Source organism: Bufo gargarizans, chromosome 4 (genome assembly GCF_014858855.1).
Source record: "Bufo gargarizans isolate SCDJY-AF-19 chromosome 4, ASM1485885v1, whole genome shotgun sequence".
Taxonomy (NCBI): domain Eukaryota; kingdom Metazoa; phylum Chordata; class Amphibia; order Anura; family Bufonidae; genus Bufo; species Bufo gargarizans.
In genome coordinates, this window is record NC_058083.1 from 156,046,741 (window position 1) to 156,061,901 (window position 15,161).

General features: G+C 40.0%; 2 protein-coding genes across 5 annotated transcripts in view; one reads left to right on the forward strand and one right to left on the reverse strand.

Annotated features, from left to right (window-relative positions):
• Nucleotides 1-2,290: 2,290 nt before the first annotated feature.
• Nucleotides 2,291-9,450, reverse strand: SHOX2 (short stature homeobox 2). 2 transcript variants are annotated; one of them, XM_044292138.1, is made up of 5 exons: nucleotides 9,102-9,450; nucleotides 7,174-7,382; nucleotides 5,660-5,717; nucleotides 5,293-5,381; nucleotides 2,291-2,737 (listed from the first exon to the last, which is right to left on the reverse strand). In XM_044292138.1, the coding sequence occupies exons 1-5, from the start codon at nucleotides 9,391-9,393 to the stop codon at nucleotides 2,480-2,482; spliced, it is 906 nt and encodes a 301-aa protein (XP_044148073.1). In that variant the 5' UTR covers nucleotides 9,394-9,450; the 3' UTR covers nucleotides 2,291-2,479. The 2 variants fall into 2 exon arrangements, with proteins under 2 accessions (XP_044148073.1, XP_044148072.1); XM_044292137.1 differs by having other exon boundaries at nucleotides 2,291-2,773.
• A 3,440-nt stretch (nucleotides 9,451-12,890) lies between these two features.
• The window catches only part of RSRC1 (arginine and serine rich coiled-coil 1), a 330,125-nt gene continuing 327,854 nt past the window's right edge, over nucleotides 12,891-15,161 (forward strand). The window contains exon 1 of one of the 3 annotated variants that reach the window (XM_044290570.1): nucleotides 12,891-12,974. The gene's annotated coding sequence lies outside the window, so the exon portion shown is untranslated. Of the gene's footprint in view, nucleotides 13,013-15,161 lie in introns of all 3 variants that reach the window. The other 2 variants (XM_044290571.1, XM_044290572.1) reach the window with 2 other exon arrangements.

Consider the following 15,161-nt stretch of genomic DNA (forward strand, 5'->3'; position numbering starts at 1 on the left):
TTAATTGCAATATTGTAGTAGATGCATCATCAGCGAATTATGTTAACAAACTAACATTATGAGCCCCATTGGGGACAGTTGGAAGCTAATGTCTGTAAAGCTCTGCGGAATATAGCAGCGCTATAGAAGTGCATAAAATAAATAAACCTACAAATAATGGTGTTTATCTATGACATGTAGTAGAGCAATGTCATAAATATGTTGTAGGATTAAGAGCATCCAAAAAATATTGTAATGGTGATGGCACCACTAAAATATGATTCAAATAAATGCTTTATTTTCATCAGATTGCAAGCTCTATTGTGCGGGATCCTCTCTCCCTATGTTTCACTATTAGCAGGTAGTTTATATTTCTGTTAAAAATGTTTTGGGGTTTTTCTGCATTTGCGTGTTTCCAGTTTCCCTGGCTTCCAAAATAAATTGGAGCGCTATAAATATAGATAATTATGATCATAATTACTTTATTATCTATACTTAGTAGAAATTCTGTTTAAATGTATTATAGGTATTACGATTTAGCTGTTAGGCCGCTTCTGCGCTTAGCAATTTTTGCATTATGTGTTTTGATTACTGATGCACTTGTCCTATGGAAATGAATGTGATCCCTTTACTGATTCAAGATGAGCTGTTTGATCAAAAAAGTAGGGCAAACAAATGCCATTGTGAACATGTCCATAGCGGGTGAATTTTAATGTACTTTACCAAAAGTAATTGTCAGTTCCACCTTTGATCCTGGTCAATTTATAGAGAAGTGTAGTATTAATATTTTATCATTGCCTCTATTCACAAGTGTATAGATTATATATATATTTGCCATTTCTTGTTATTCCATATTATAGAAACATACAGAGAATTCTTCCTTTTTACTGATGATGATGATGATGATGATTTCCATATAATAATACCCTGTTTAATATCAATTAAAATCTTTTATGAATCGAACTAGCCAACCCTTCAACCAGGATTTAAAAAATAATAATTTAGCATTTTAATTCCGTCTTGACAGGTTTTGCATTTGAAATGACGTAGCCAAAAGTGGTTAACAGAGATGAAATAAAGCTGTGTGATTTCTGATAAAATATATTGTACCAACATCAAATGTTATGCAGCAATAACATACAAAGTGTAAAATAACTTAAAAGCACACTGAAAATGGAATATATAAATAACTTGTTTTCATGGAGAACAAATAATTACAAAGCCCACCCATCAGAGTTCATTTCTAGGAGAGCTTTTCTCTTCCCCCCCCTCCCTCCCCCAAACCCCCTGCTCCAATCTCCAAATTGTACAATCGCCACTTCCACATTAAATATCTATATGTATTCAAAATTAGGATCACAAATTACTTGAATAGAATACACCTCTGCTGAAAAGAAAACGCTAACTATCGAGTCACAATGTAACCAAAATAAATTTTGTTCATGTGTATTAACATATTTTACATGTAGCCAAAGGCTAGCATGGGATGTGCCTTAAATATCATCTTTAATACAGTACACTCCTGACCAATGGTAAGAGTCAAATAATAGCTCCCCTTTGGATCGTGAAAGAAAAAGATTCAGTCCATTTTTGAATACCAGATATTTCCCAACAACCATGTCACCAAACCATACCTTGGTGTGTGTGCCTCTAGTAAAGCAAGGGTTGAATGGGGTGACTAAGGGTCTCTTACTTCTTAAGACCTGCGGATGGTAAGCAGTGTCATATATTTTTCTTCAGCTAAGAAAGATAAAGGATAAGTGACTAGAAACTGCATCAGTGAAATGAGAAAAATACATGCAAACCGGGGAATTGTTGCAGAGTCAGTTGTACATTTTGCCGCTAGAAATAAGCAAATAAATAGTTTTTTTTTTTAATTTTTAACTCTAGTCATTCTTCCAGAAGTGTTGGATTATCCAGAAGATGATACACAATGAGGCCCGCCTCACTTGTAGTATTCCTTGTATTAAAGTGAACTTTGCACAAAAGGGTCAGTGTCAAAACTTGGAACTTGCAATCCTCTTCCTTCTTATGTTGCCTCTTAGAATAGATTACATCTATTTTTTCCTCCACTTTTCCTTCCTTTGAAGTTCCACAGCACAAAACGTGTGTGCACCACATCCTCGATTTTTTTTTTCACACACGTCAGCATAAAAAATTCTAATATATAGATTATTTAAGAAATATAATTAGTGCTTTGTCTCTGTGGTCTCAGTGTCCATGCGTACAAGGTCTTAGTAGCCATTTTGGTCCAAGAAAGTGGAAGGTATTTCGTAGGTAGTGATACCATATGGAGGACCAATGTCTCAAATGAAAAAAGGAATTTTCTGATGTATAAACATTCAAGACTGCAGCAGCCTCTTCATCAGATGAGTTATGACCTCTTGATCCCTTGAAGGTTTCGAAGGGGGTTTTGGCTGTGATTGAGACCATGTCCTAAATAAAGGACTTAGGGTAATGTCCGTAGGACCCCATAGTCTGAGGCCCCAAGCATTGCTAGTCACAGCCCCAAGGCAGCTGCATGTTTTTTGGCTTTCAGTCTGAGGTCTGCAATACTTGAGTTCTTGCTTGTTGTCTTGGCAGCTGCAGCAGCAGCCACTACTGATGCAGCCGTCGCCGTCTCTGCTGCCAACGTTGCCAAAGGGAGACCAAAGGGTGGAGCAGGAAACATCATGTATGGGGCGTGCGCGGTCAGATGAGGGTGTAGGTGATGATGAGCATGGGCCACAGCACTGTCCAGCTGCAACTGTGCCTGAACCTGGAAGGACAAGGATGGCATGTTGCAATGACTATCCTAAAAATAGTATTGCAGGCAAGCAAGAGCAACAAGAAGAAGAAAAAAAAAAAGCATTAACAAAACTACAATCTAGTAGAGCTGAATGCAGCCTATTCTATTAAAATGGTAAAATGGTCTAAACAAAAAATAAATGAATTCAATTAAAACAATAAAACTAGAAAAACAATTGATAATACAGGACCCAACTCATGTACTAATCGTTAAGAGAAAATGTCACAAGAACCTTGTGTAATAGGCTTCTGGAATGATGTGCCTAAGAGTGCGTGGTGCTTTTATCAAAGAGCACGGCCGAAAGACTCAATATTGCAACGTATTTATATCGTCTTTAGGCCTCTTGCACACGACCGTATGTATTTTACCGTCTGCAAAAAACGGATGCGTAAAAAATACGGGTGACATCCGTGTGCATTCCATTTTTTGCGGAACGGAACCGCTGGCCCCTAATAGAACAGTACTATCCTTGTCTGTAATGCGGACAATAATAGGACATGTTCTATCTTTATGCAGAACGGAAATACGGACATACAGAAACGGAATGCACACGGACTAACTTCCGTTTTTTTGCAGACCCTTTGAAGTGAATGGTTCTGCAGACAGTCCACAAAAAAACGGAATAGAAACGGAAAGAAAATACGTTTGTGTGCATGAGGCCTTATATAAATTATTTGCAACAAAATCAGTGTTACACATTTGTCAAGTTAGATCTCTTATATGGATTTTCTTCCAGTTCAGTAATGCCAGCATCACAACTACGGCAAGGCTGCTTTTTGGCTGGCATTTTTCTGCACTTTTGTGTTTATTGTTACAGTTTTTGCATTTTTTTTTGTGTGTGGTTTCTTGCAGTAAAAACGCCAACTCCAGATTTTATCTGAAGGTCTATGGGAAATATGAATTTAGGACCCACAAGCAAATTTTTGCTACTGTCTTTTTTGCTTATTCGGTAGGGGTTTTTTTCTTTCTGGCTTCTTTTAAAAGCATAGGATCTCTTAGCTTTTTTAGGCATTTTAACATCTTTATATTAGGGAAAATGACATAAAAAATGCTACTGGTAAAACACATTGTGTTCCAAAAACACCGCAAAAAACGTGGTGTGCAAAAAAACACACCCAGTTATTCTGGAGTGTTTTACTAAAAAAAAAAAAAAAAAAAGTATACAAAATTCAAGTATGTAAGAACCCTAGAGGTGTTGAAGAAGTGGTTCTACTGTTATATAATGTTTATATATCTTACTGGAAAGCATTCTAAAACTAATTAAATACATAAAAACTATACAGGTGAAACTCGAAAAATTAGAATATCGTGCAAAAGTCCATTTATTTCAGTATTGCAAATTAAAAGGAATTGCATTAATGCAGCTTAAAATTAGAATTTTGTGAAAAGGTTCCATATTCTAGGCTCAAAATGTCACACTCTAGACGGCTAATTAATCCATACCCCTGAGCAAAGGGTACCTCAAAATTGTGACTTTGGGGTTTCATAAGCTGTAAGCCAAAATCATCCAAATTATACCAAATAAAGGCTTGAAATATCTCGCTTTGCATGTAATGAGTCTATCTCATATGTCAGTATCACCTTTTAAGTTGCATTACTGAAATAAATGAACTTTGCACAATATTCTAATTTTTTGAGTTTCACCTGTATATAAGAATATAAATACATAAAGACTCCTACATATATTCCAGATATTTATATATTCAAGTTATATAATGTCAATTGTTTTTTTCTAAGCTTGTCATTTGTCAACTACATGTGGAAACCTTCATCAACCAGCACCACAATAAAAGCTATTGATAGGCACATGAAAAAAAAAAGAACAAATTGAAAATGGTGGGGAAAATACTCCAAACTTTAGCACTTGCTTTAGGAATAAATTAGCAATATGGGCAAAAGCAATAAAATGTCAGATTGAAATATTTGGTTGATCTGTTTCTTCTCTACTAAATTAGCAAAAATAAATAAATGCATAAAATAGTAACTATCACAATACAACCCACTGCCCTATATCCCACCAGTAGTGTGTTGCTGCATGAATACTCCTATAGATTGTGTCTAAAATGAGCTTGAGGGGAAAACACATGGATAAAAGAGATTGATTTCTTCTCTCTTAGGCTACAGACTGTTAAATACTTCATGCTTGTGCTGGGGCAGTGACCAGGGTGGTAGCTCAGGGGTGCCAGTGGTAAGGGGCAGCCAAGACTAGGAAGCCTAGGTGCAGCAGCACTCCTGGGTCCTGACATTGTAGGCAGCTCTCTGCTTTGCAGTGATGTCATTGTCTGTATAATTGAGCTGCATGTACTCACTTTATTAAATATTAACAAACATGCTTTCAGAGGAGCCATTACACAAACAGTGAATGAAGCTGTCAATCTCCTGCCCTGGCTATTTCTGGACAGCACAGGGCTCTACCCTGTCTTTATATGGACACATCAGCTTGATGATGAGGAGGAGGAGGAGGAGAAAGAAGAAAGATCTGACCTAGGACAAGTATCACACAGAGCAGCAGAAAATGGACTTGCCTGCTGGAAGGGCATCCTCAGTGCTCCCACGTTGACATAAGGTGCTACACGACACGCTTCAAATTGGCTCCCTGCTCCTATGAGAACCCCTGCAAATATCAGAGAGAAGGGTGAGATGTGCAGAGCAGTGTGCCCCTCAGAGGACGCCAGGCAAGAAGGGTTAATGGTGGCAAGGGGACACAAATGCAAGATTTTACTATATTATATAGTCTATATTTACCATATATAGGTTGTATACCATGTATCTGCCATGCATTGCATGAACAAACTGGCATGGCTGAAGACTGCTACTAGATACTGCCATTTAGAGGAGCATTACATTACATTACATCTATGGGATAAATGATGTAAGGGTTATTAGCTGTACCTTTATGCAGCTGGTTCTCCTGTTTTCTGCATTTTGCTCTCCGATTTTGAAACCAGACCTAAATGAAATAAAATAAATGTAAATATATATATATATATATATATATATATATATATATATGTGTGTTTGTGTGTGTGTGTGTATATATATATATATATATATATACATATATATATATGTATATATATATATATATGTGTGTGTGTGTATATGTATATATATATATATATATATATATATGTGTGTGTGTGTGTATATATATATATATATATATATATGTGTGTGTGTGTGTGTGTGTGTGTGTGTGTGTGTGTGTATACAATGATGTCAACAACAAAAACATTAAAACTTATCTGCAGCAAAAATAAAAATGTAATTAAAAAATAACTTTGCAGAATAACATGATTAACTAAAGAAGGCTGCGACTCTGATATAATATGTAATATGCAATGCAAAAATGTACATGTATTCATGTGTGATAATATTGTGCACAGGGTGGATTGGCGGCTGCACAGGGCGCAGAACAGGAAGGGTCTCTGCTCATCTGCGCATTACACAATTACAGGCGCTGCATAATTATCTCATTATCATGATAATCATCTCCCTGCATCATCAGAGAACGGCCATATCGGCACACATGGACACTGGATGTGTGTGCTCGGAGAGAGAGAGATGATAGATATATACAGCTAGAGTGAGAGATATTTGAGAGATAGATAGATAGATAGATAGATAGATAGATAGATAGATAGATAGATAGATAATAGGTAGATACATAATAGTTAGATAGATAGATAATAGGTAGATACATAATAGATAGATAGATAGATAGATAGATAGATAGATAGATAGATAGATAGATAGATAATAGGTAGATACATAATAGATAGATAGATAGATAGATAGATAGATAGATAGATAGATAGATAGATAGATAGATAATAGGTAGATAGATATTTCCACAGATAAATGTGAGCACAGTTAGCTATATGGCGACATTTGGAAGCACACAGCTATATGCCTACAATGTCGCACAGGTGACAGTACTATGTACACACTATGGTCTTACTCCAGGTACAGGCTGGCCACACACTACAGCCAGAACTGATACCCACTGGAATCACCCCCAGAAAATGCGCCGCCTGCAATACCGGGCTTTCCCTCTCATTTTGTGCAGGCTTTCTATAGAGCCGAGAGCCTGCCCTGGGCTAGCCAGCCTCGTCGGCGGGTGTGATCGGACATGGGCCAGTTCTGTACATATGGCGCATGATGGTAGGAGCCCGGGGAATGAGGCAGCTATTCTACTAGTAGTGGAGCCATCTCCAGCTGATGTACTGGGAGAGCTGCAGGGACTGGGTGTAAAGTGTCTAATAAAGAAATAAAAAAATAAAGAAATTGAAAAAAAAAAATATATATCTATATATATAAATGAACTGATCAGATGAATGGGTGATGTGCTGATGATGTAGGAGACGTGGCAGTGATGGGGATACGGTAGGTGACCGGGTACCTACCTGCACTCTGGCCTCGGACAGCCCCAGCCTCTGGCTCAGCTCTTCCCTCATGAAGGCATCAGGGTAATGGGTCTCATCAAACAGCCGCTCCAGCTCGTTCAGCTGCTCCAGGGTGAAGTTGGTTCGGCTCCTTCTCTGCTTGATCTTGGTCTGCCCTTCTTCCTCCAGGACCTTCAGGTCCTCCTTCCGCTCCTTCATGTCTGGGGACACTGCACAAGGTGGGGGAGACAGAGGATCAGACCTTGTCCTCATAAACAGCAGCACAGAGGACCCCCGTATATTATATCACTCACCTGGAGCCCCTATACTATTTATCTACAACCCTGACTCCCAACAACTGCCCCCGATCAGATAACCCAGGGTCCCTGGTGGGGGTTATCCTCCCCATGTACCTTCACACGCTGGAATTATCCTCTAATTCTTGGAGAGCTGCATTGTAATCAAATCTGAGAGAAATGTTCTATGGAATGTTATATAATTATTATTATTATTATTATTATTATTATTATTATTATTATTATAAAAATATTTCAAATTCCCTTCAAATAGAAATCCGAACTAAACCTTGGACAATCCCCGGCCTGCACCCTCAACAGGTCTCGGTGTGCGGCAGTGTGCGGACACGTGTGAACAGCTGCCTACACCGCCGGCCGCTCAGCACATTTGTTTAGGAAATGATTTCCGGGAGTTGCTCTATGTGCCAACTATTCTTCTTCTTATCCTACCCAGCAGCTCCGGCATCCTGTGCCAGCCATGATAGGCAAATCCTGCATTGTCCTGAGATTTGATTATCCAAATGTATCTCCTCATCATACATGTTGTGTACAGTGGAGATCACTGGTGTCTGCTCAGCTGTCCTATTTTCTTCATACTTCCCTGTTTACACGGTATTACTACTGCTGATATTATTCAGATTATTAGTATTAATAATATTTAAAAAAAATATTAAAAAATTAATGTACAGAATATCCACTTTATATCTGCAGACATATGTGTGCGCCTTCTTCCCTACTATTTATCTCATTTTTGTAATAATCAAGATATGAAAACCTGTACAGAATCATATAATCAGTTATTTCTGCAATGTTTTATCACATTATCTGGTTTATCTCACACCTCTCCATTACTGTATTACCAGAAATCCAAAATGGTACAGTCATATTTAATGTTCTTCGGGTTCTGTACCGGTAGGGATTATGTACAGCTACTCACACACTCGGTGCCTATAAATGAATACTACTAATAGTAATAATAATAAATAATAATAATAATAATAATGTTCTTACACTGCTGATCACAGAGATGCTGAGACATTGGGGAGAGCACACCGGGTGACATGGCGTGTACCCCTCTGTGTACATGGGGCAGTGAGAAGGATTTGGGACTATTTTCGCCCAGCTTCTACCATCATTATTATCATCATATGTTTCTGATCTGGAGCTGAATGAGAGGCAGGAGGACTGTGACATATAAATAATTCATCTCCTATATACCATTGTACTGGGACTTTTCCTGGGGCCATCGCTGAACTTTTACAACTTGTGTGTGTGTATATATATATATATATATATATATATATATATATATTGTCCAGTAAATATCTATCTATCTATCTATCTATCTATATATCTCTATTTGTATCTAACATCTATTCATCTCATTTCTATCTATCTATCTATCTATCTATCTATCTATCTATTTATATATGTCTGTCCATCTATTTAACTATTATCTATCTATCTGCTATCTATCTATCTATCCCATGTCTATCTATCTATCTATCTATCTATCTATCTATCTATTTAATATCTATCGATCTCCATACCTATGTCCTATCCATTCCTCATCGTCTCTCCAGAAGTAGAGGACCTGTACATCCTCAGAGGTGCTGTCCAGATGGGCTAGGTTAGTCACAGGTGAGCACTTACCTTCTGTCAGCTTGGGGCTCCCACTGTCCCGGATCCTGTCGGCGGTCAGTTCCAGCTCCAGCACCGGTGATCTGGCACCACCTCCACCTCCTCCACCTCCTCCTCCGCCACCTCCACCCCCTGCTATCCCACGGGTCACCGGCACCCCGTCCTCCCGGTGCCCCTCAGCACAGGCCTGATCCTTGCCCCGAGCCGGGCCGCTCTCCAGAACCTCCCGGTAAGTGATCATCTCCTTCTTCTCCTTTATCTTGTGATCAAAGGACTTGGACACAAAGGCAGTGAGTTCTTCCATAGTGGTGAGGATGAGGAGCGGGCTGATCTTCCTTCCAGGCTCCTCAGTGACAGCGCTGATGAGGATGATGAGATATTGGGAGCCCCCCAGTCAGTGCTCAGCACTCCACACACATCACACAGGGACGGGCTATTGAAGTCGGACTATTTATACTTTGGAGCGCCTGCCCCTTGTCCTCCCCTTGTAATAAGTAGGAGATCCCCCTGACTCCCCTGCAGCTTCCTAGTGCGGGACCCCTGCGTCCCCCAGCATCCTGCACACTAGCAGCACTGCTGCCCGGGCTGCTATTGGCCACTGAGCCACACCAGGAGCCCCTTTAATTCACTGACAGCCCCTGCCCTGGGTCCTGACTGAAGAACACTCAGGGGAGATGGGTGGGCTGGGCCAGCTATGGGAGGGGACGCAGGCAGACTGGCATCTACCAGGGCAACCCATCACAACCTGGAGCCCTCTGCTTCATTCAACCCCTATAGGGGCACCTCCAGTCTCCATGGCAGAATTCATGATTTTACACCATTTCCCAGGGTCTCCTCCAGCACTGCAAAGGCCAATGACCCTGGTGGCCAGGGGCAGGACTTTTTATTGCCACCAGCAGAGCTCGTGCTTACCACAAGATTTCATTTGTCACCAATTAAATATTAAAGAACTGCTATCATAAGACAGAAGGCTGAAGTTCATAATCCCATCATAATATTTACATAAAGCAATATCATGTGTAGCAGAGCTGAATGAGAAACCAGTCACCTTCCTTTAAATGACTGGTATTATTTATTTATTTATTTTTATTTGTTTATTTATTTTTGTTTTTAGTATTCTGATTTATTTCCGGGTTGACTTTGATAAGAAAACGTACATGTCTGTACCATGTGTCCTGATGAAACGAATTCCTGTTTGCAGGGTGACAGCAGAGGGACCTTGCTGGTGTAATCACGGCTGCTATTAGTGTAGTGACACATGACACTATTAATGCAGGATATGTGAGGCTTCATCTCCAATATGAGGCACAACGAATACATGAGCTCCATCCAGTCATGTGGATGGAAGGAGCCATCAGCTCATTACACATCTATTATTAATTGTCTATAACTCCAGCTGCATGGATTGATTCCTCCCCTTCTGACCCCTCCAAATGTAACAAACCACAGAAGAGTATTTATGTGTAGGAACACCAGCAGAACTTCAGCCTGCTACTTGTCTTCTAGTCATTAACATATTGGGAAACTAATGACTGCCTATATTATTCATAGGAACCGCTTTAATAAAATGATTAAATCTGATTTATATACATTTAAAAATGAACTATAATAATTTAATTCTTATATAGATTTTTTTTAAGGTATCTCCATGCTAAATATTAAAAGTGTAGTTTTAGGTGGAAAAATGTACAGATATGTTTCTGTATAACGTTAATAGCTAGAGTTGTAATATGTATATGTATATATATATATATATATATATATATATATATGTAGTATATAATATATATCTGGATTAAGACTAAGTTGTGAGGACCGAATTTGTCCGAGCACAGCAGAGTGCAGCCGAGGGGTGTATGTCCTGGTGGTGGGGGTAATGACAGAGACATCATTCACCTCCTTCCTCCTCAACTACTGTGAAGTGCGTCCACAGAGAACACGAAGGGAAGTCACCAACTTATTATCATCAATCATACAAAAAAACACATGAAGTAACTTCACACATGTAACTTTGTAATTATTTTTTTTACTACAATTACAGTTTACATTTTATTCAACTTTAGAAAAAAATTCCAATATGAATACTATAAATATAATAATTAAAAACCAAATATTAAACAATGAATCACACACATTTATAGATCATGGTAAGCAGAATAAACATCATAATGAATCATCACAAGGTCATCTAGCAATGAATAGTATAAAGCCTTATAATTCCTAATGACCATACCATATAATAATGAACAATAGAAATATACATGCATCATGGTGACTCAGAATAATGACCAGGGTGTCGCTTCTAATGATCTTTATTATGCTCTTGGTCTTGTGTTCTAGGGATTAGCCTACAAGACCTCAGTTTATTATTGATTTAGCTATTGATTACATTTTGTAGATGATCTTTGGTTTCACATCTAAATTGTAACCGAAATGTCTTTTACTTCTGAAATATAATGTGTTCCTGGAGAGGATGAGGATGTACTTTTCTATACACTACTCACTTTTATGAAGTATGATTGGGGTGGATTAACTATTACAGGTGGACTCTGAGATCACGTAGAATAATGGATGTGGCAGGAGGCAGTTATTACACAAAGAGAATAAACATCACTTATTCATAGTTTTCTACCTATTAAGATCTATCACAATTGATCACAGATAATAATGACAATATTATCATATACGTGTAGAACTATACAGAGTATGAGGACAGCCTGCTCCCTGCACATAGGACATTCTAACAGATTTCTGGAATGAATGGATTTAAGGACTGATTTCCAAAAGTACCAAATTACTACCTAAAACAACCATGCAAATAAAAGTAGTATAGATATCGTAAGTGCATGAAGGGGCAGAGCATCAGAAGACAGGATGACGTATGTGTGAATAGATAGATCGATAGACAGAAAGACAGACAGATTGATACTATAGATAGATACTATATATATGATATAGATAGATAGATAGATAGATAGATACTATAGATATGATATAGATAGATAAATACATAGAAATAAAAAGGTAGATATTAGATAGATATGATGTAGAAAGCTAGATATGATAGATAGATACATAAATACTATAGATTATATAGATAGATACTATAGATATGATATATATACTATAGATATGATATAGATAGATAGGTAGATAAATACATAGAAATAAAAAGGTAGATATGATATGAAAGATAGATATGATAAAAAGCTAGATAGATAGATAGATAGATAAATGGCTAGGTAAATGGATAGATACATACATGCTAGATGGATAGTTAGATATATAGATATGAGATAGATGATAAATAGGTGTGTGTGTGTGTGTATACATATATTAATTATATACATACATAGAGGTAGATATTAGATATAATGTAGACAGATGCCACATAGATAGATGACAGACATCTAGATTGATATGAGATAGAAAGATGATAGATAATAGGTAGAGTAACAGTATATTTTTAGAATACAGCATAGACCATATAATCAGTAAGCATTGCAGATATATTGTATATTCTGCAGGCAGAGTGTACACAGGTGACCAGTACAGCACACGTATAATGTAAACCTGGGATGAGAACAGTATAGACCACACTATATAAAGCAGAGGACAATAGTGGGCAGCACATAATAACGCTGCAGTGTAGAATCCCCCGGAAATAACGCAGCGATACCGTATCACACGGTATTATATCACTGGTACTGAGCTGCTGTGATCTGCTAAGCGACCTGGCTCTGGTTCACCACGAGAATGCCGCTCATCGATTGTTCCGCTTTCGTTTACCCGCGCCTGCGTGATTCAGCTCGATTGCTCAGGTCTGGATATTTGTGTACAGCGTGGGACAGGCAATAACAGGAGCACCGATAGCCGCTGTTTCCGGTAGGTGAGTCCGGTGTGCTGCCGTGTGTTCACTGCAGGTAATCACGGAGGAGACTGCAGCAGTGAGTGGGGGGCAGAAGCTGCAGTTTGTCTCCTGGCGTTGTGGCTGGGCCTAACCTGTGTAGTTATATTGGTTGGCATTGAGAAGGCTGCAGTGTGATCTTCTCAGGCCTTTATGGTATGGGTGAGGGCAGTGCCATGCCCCTGGCTTGTGCTGCTGCCGCCCATGTATAGCATACTGCACACTAACATCATGGCAGCACTCCATTATGAGCCTGGTGTACTGGCTGAGCGCGCCACCGGTCTGAGGGATGGCGGTGTACCCCACCACGGCACATAATGGGGAGATCAGCCCATGCCCCTATTCCTGCACCATTGGACCTTCATGCCGAATCCCACTTTATATATTCCCGTCAGGCTTCCTGTATACGCTGTAAAACGGGAGTTTTCTGTGTTGACATTGCTGTTCTGCTGATATGGTACCTCAAAAGTTTCGGTCCAAAAAAAGAAAAAAAGCCTGACTGTTGCAGAATCACAGAAACTGGAAGGACCCCATTATAATCAGTGGTGTCCATCTGACACTTTGTTCCAACATATACTCAATCCCAATGGAGTCCATCCACCACCGTTGGTTGCGTCTTATACTACATCCTATGCTTTTCTTAATTTTTTTATTTATTTTCCTGTTTTTACACCGAAACTGAGAAGTGCTGCAGAGGTGAGCCCAGCTTAAAGGTGTTGTCCAATTTCTCAAACAGCCCCCCCCCCATGTGCCGGGCCCTTCACAGGTAATATGCTTACCCCGCTCCTGGTTCCCGCACCGCCGCTGCTGCTTCTCCCCGTACACGGATGAAAACATTCGGTGTCGGGAGGAACAGCCAATGGCAGGCGGGGACGAGCCTCCCTAGCGTCACCCGCATTCCCTAATGATGCAGCCTCGATGAGCTGGCGCATTGTCGTCCATGAAGATGTAATTAGGCCTGTGTTCTTCATGCAGAGGCACAATGACTGGGTTAATGATGTTTTTCAAGCTGTAATCACTGTACCATTCACAAAGTGTAGGGCAGGTCTGTAATGACTAGACACACCTGACCACACTGTAACACCACCACCACCAAAGGCTCGTCTGGTGACAACAGTGGCTGATGCATAGCGGTCTCCTTGATATCTACAACATCGTTGGCGGCCATCATTTCTACTTAGCGTGAATTGACAGCACTGAGGCCCACTGGTCCCTCGTTCCAGCTTAGATTCCCCCTGGCCCATGCAAGGTGATGACGCCTGTGGTCAGGTACCCATGCAGGTCGTCTAGCATGCAGACCATGTTGATGTAAACAGTTTTGAATGGTCTGACGTGACACTTGGGTGCCTCTTACCTCCCTTAAATGTGCCTGGAGTTGTGTGACATTCATCATCCGGTTCTGCAGGGCATTGTTCACAATGAAGCGGTCATCGACGTAGGATGTGGCTAAAGATCGTCCACTTCTATGACTTTCTGTAACTCTTAGGCCTCTTTCACACAGGAGCGTTTAGGGAACACACGTGATTTATCCGCGCAAGTGCAAAACATTGTAATGCATTTTGCACTCGCGTGAGAAAAATCGCGCATGTTTGGTACCCAAACCCGAACTTCTTCACAGAAGTTCAGGCTTAGGATCAGTGTTCTGTAGAATGTATTATTTTTCCCTTATAACATGGTCCGCTCAGAATGCATCAGTCTGGCAGCGTTTGGCCTCCGCTCCGCTCAGCAGGCGGAGGCAAACGGATCTGTCCAGACTTACAATGTAAGTCAATGGGGACGGATCCGTTTGAAGTTGACACACTTTGGCTCAATTTTCAAACTGATCCATCCCCCATTGACTTTTAATGTAAAGTCTGGACGGATCCGTCCAGCCTACCTTCACACTTAGAATTTTTTTTTAAATATAATGCAGACGGATCCGTTCTGAGCGGATCCGTCTGTGCAGACCCCAAACGGTTCCGCTCTGAACGCAAGTGTGAAAGTAGCCTTAGCTGTGTGGAGGAACAGGACCTGTGGTGACGTCACTCCGGTCATCACATGATCTTTTACCATGGTGATGGACCATGTGATGACCGGAGTGACATCACCACAGGTCCTGTTCCTCCACACAGCTAAGATGAAGACAGAAGGAGATGCCGGCTGCGCGATCAAGTGGATTAAGGCGA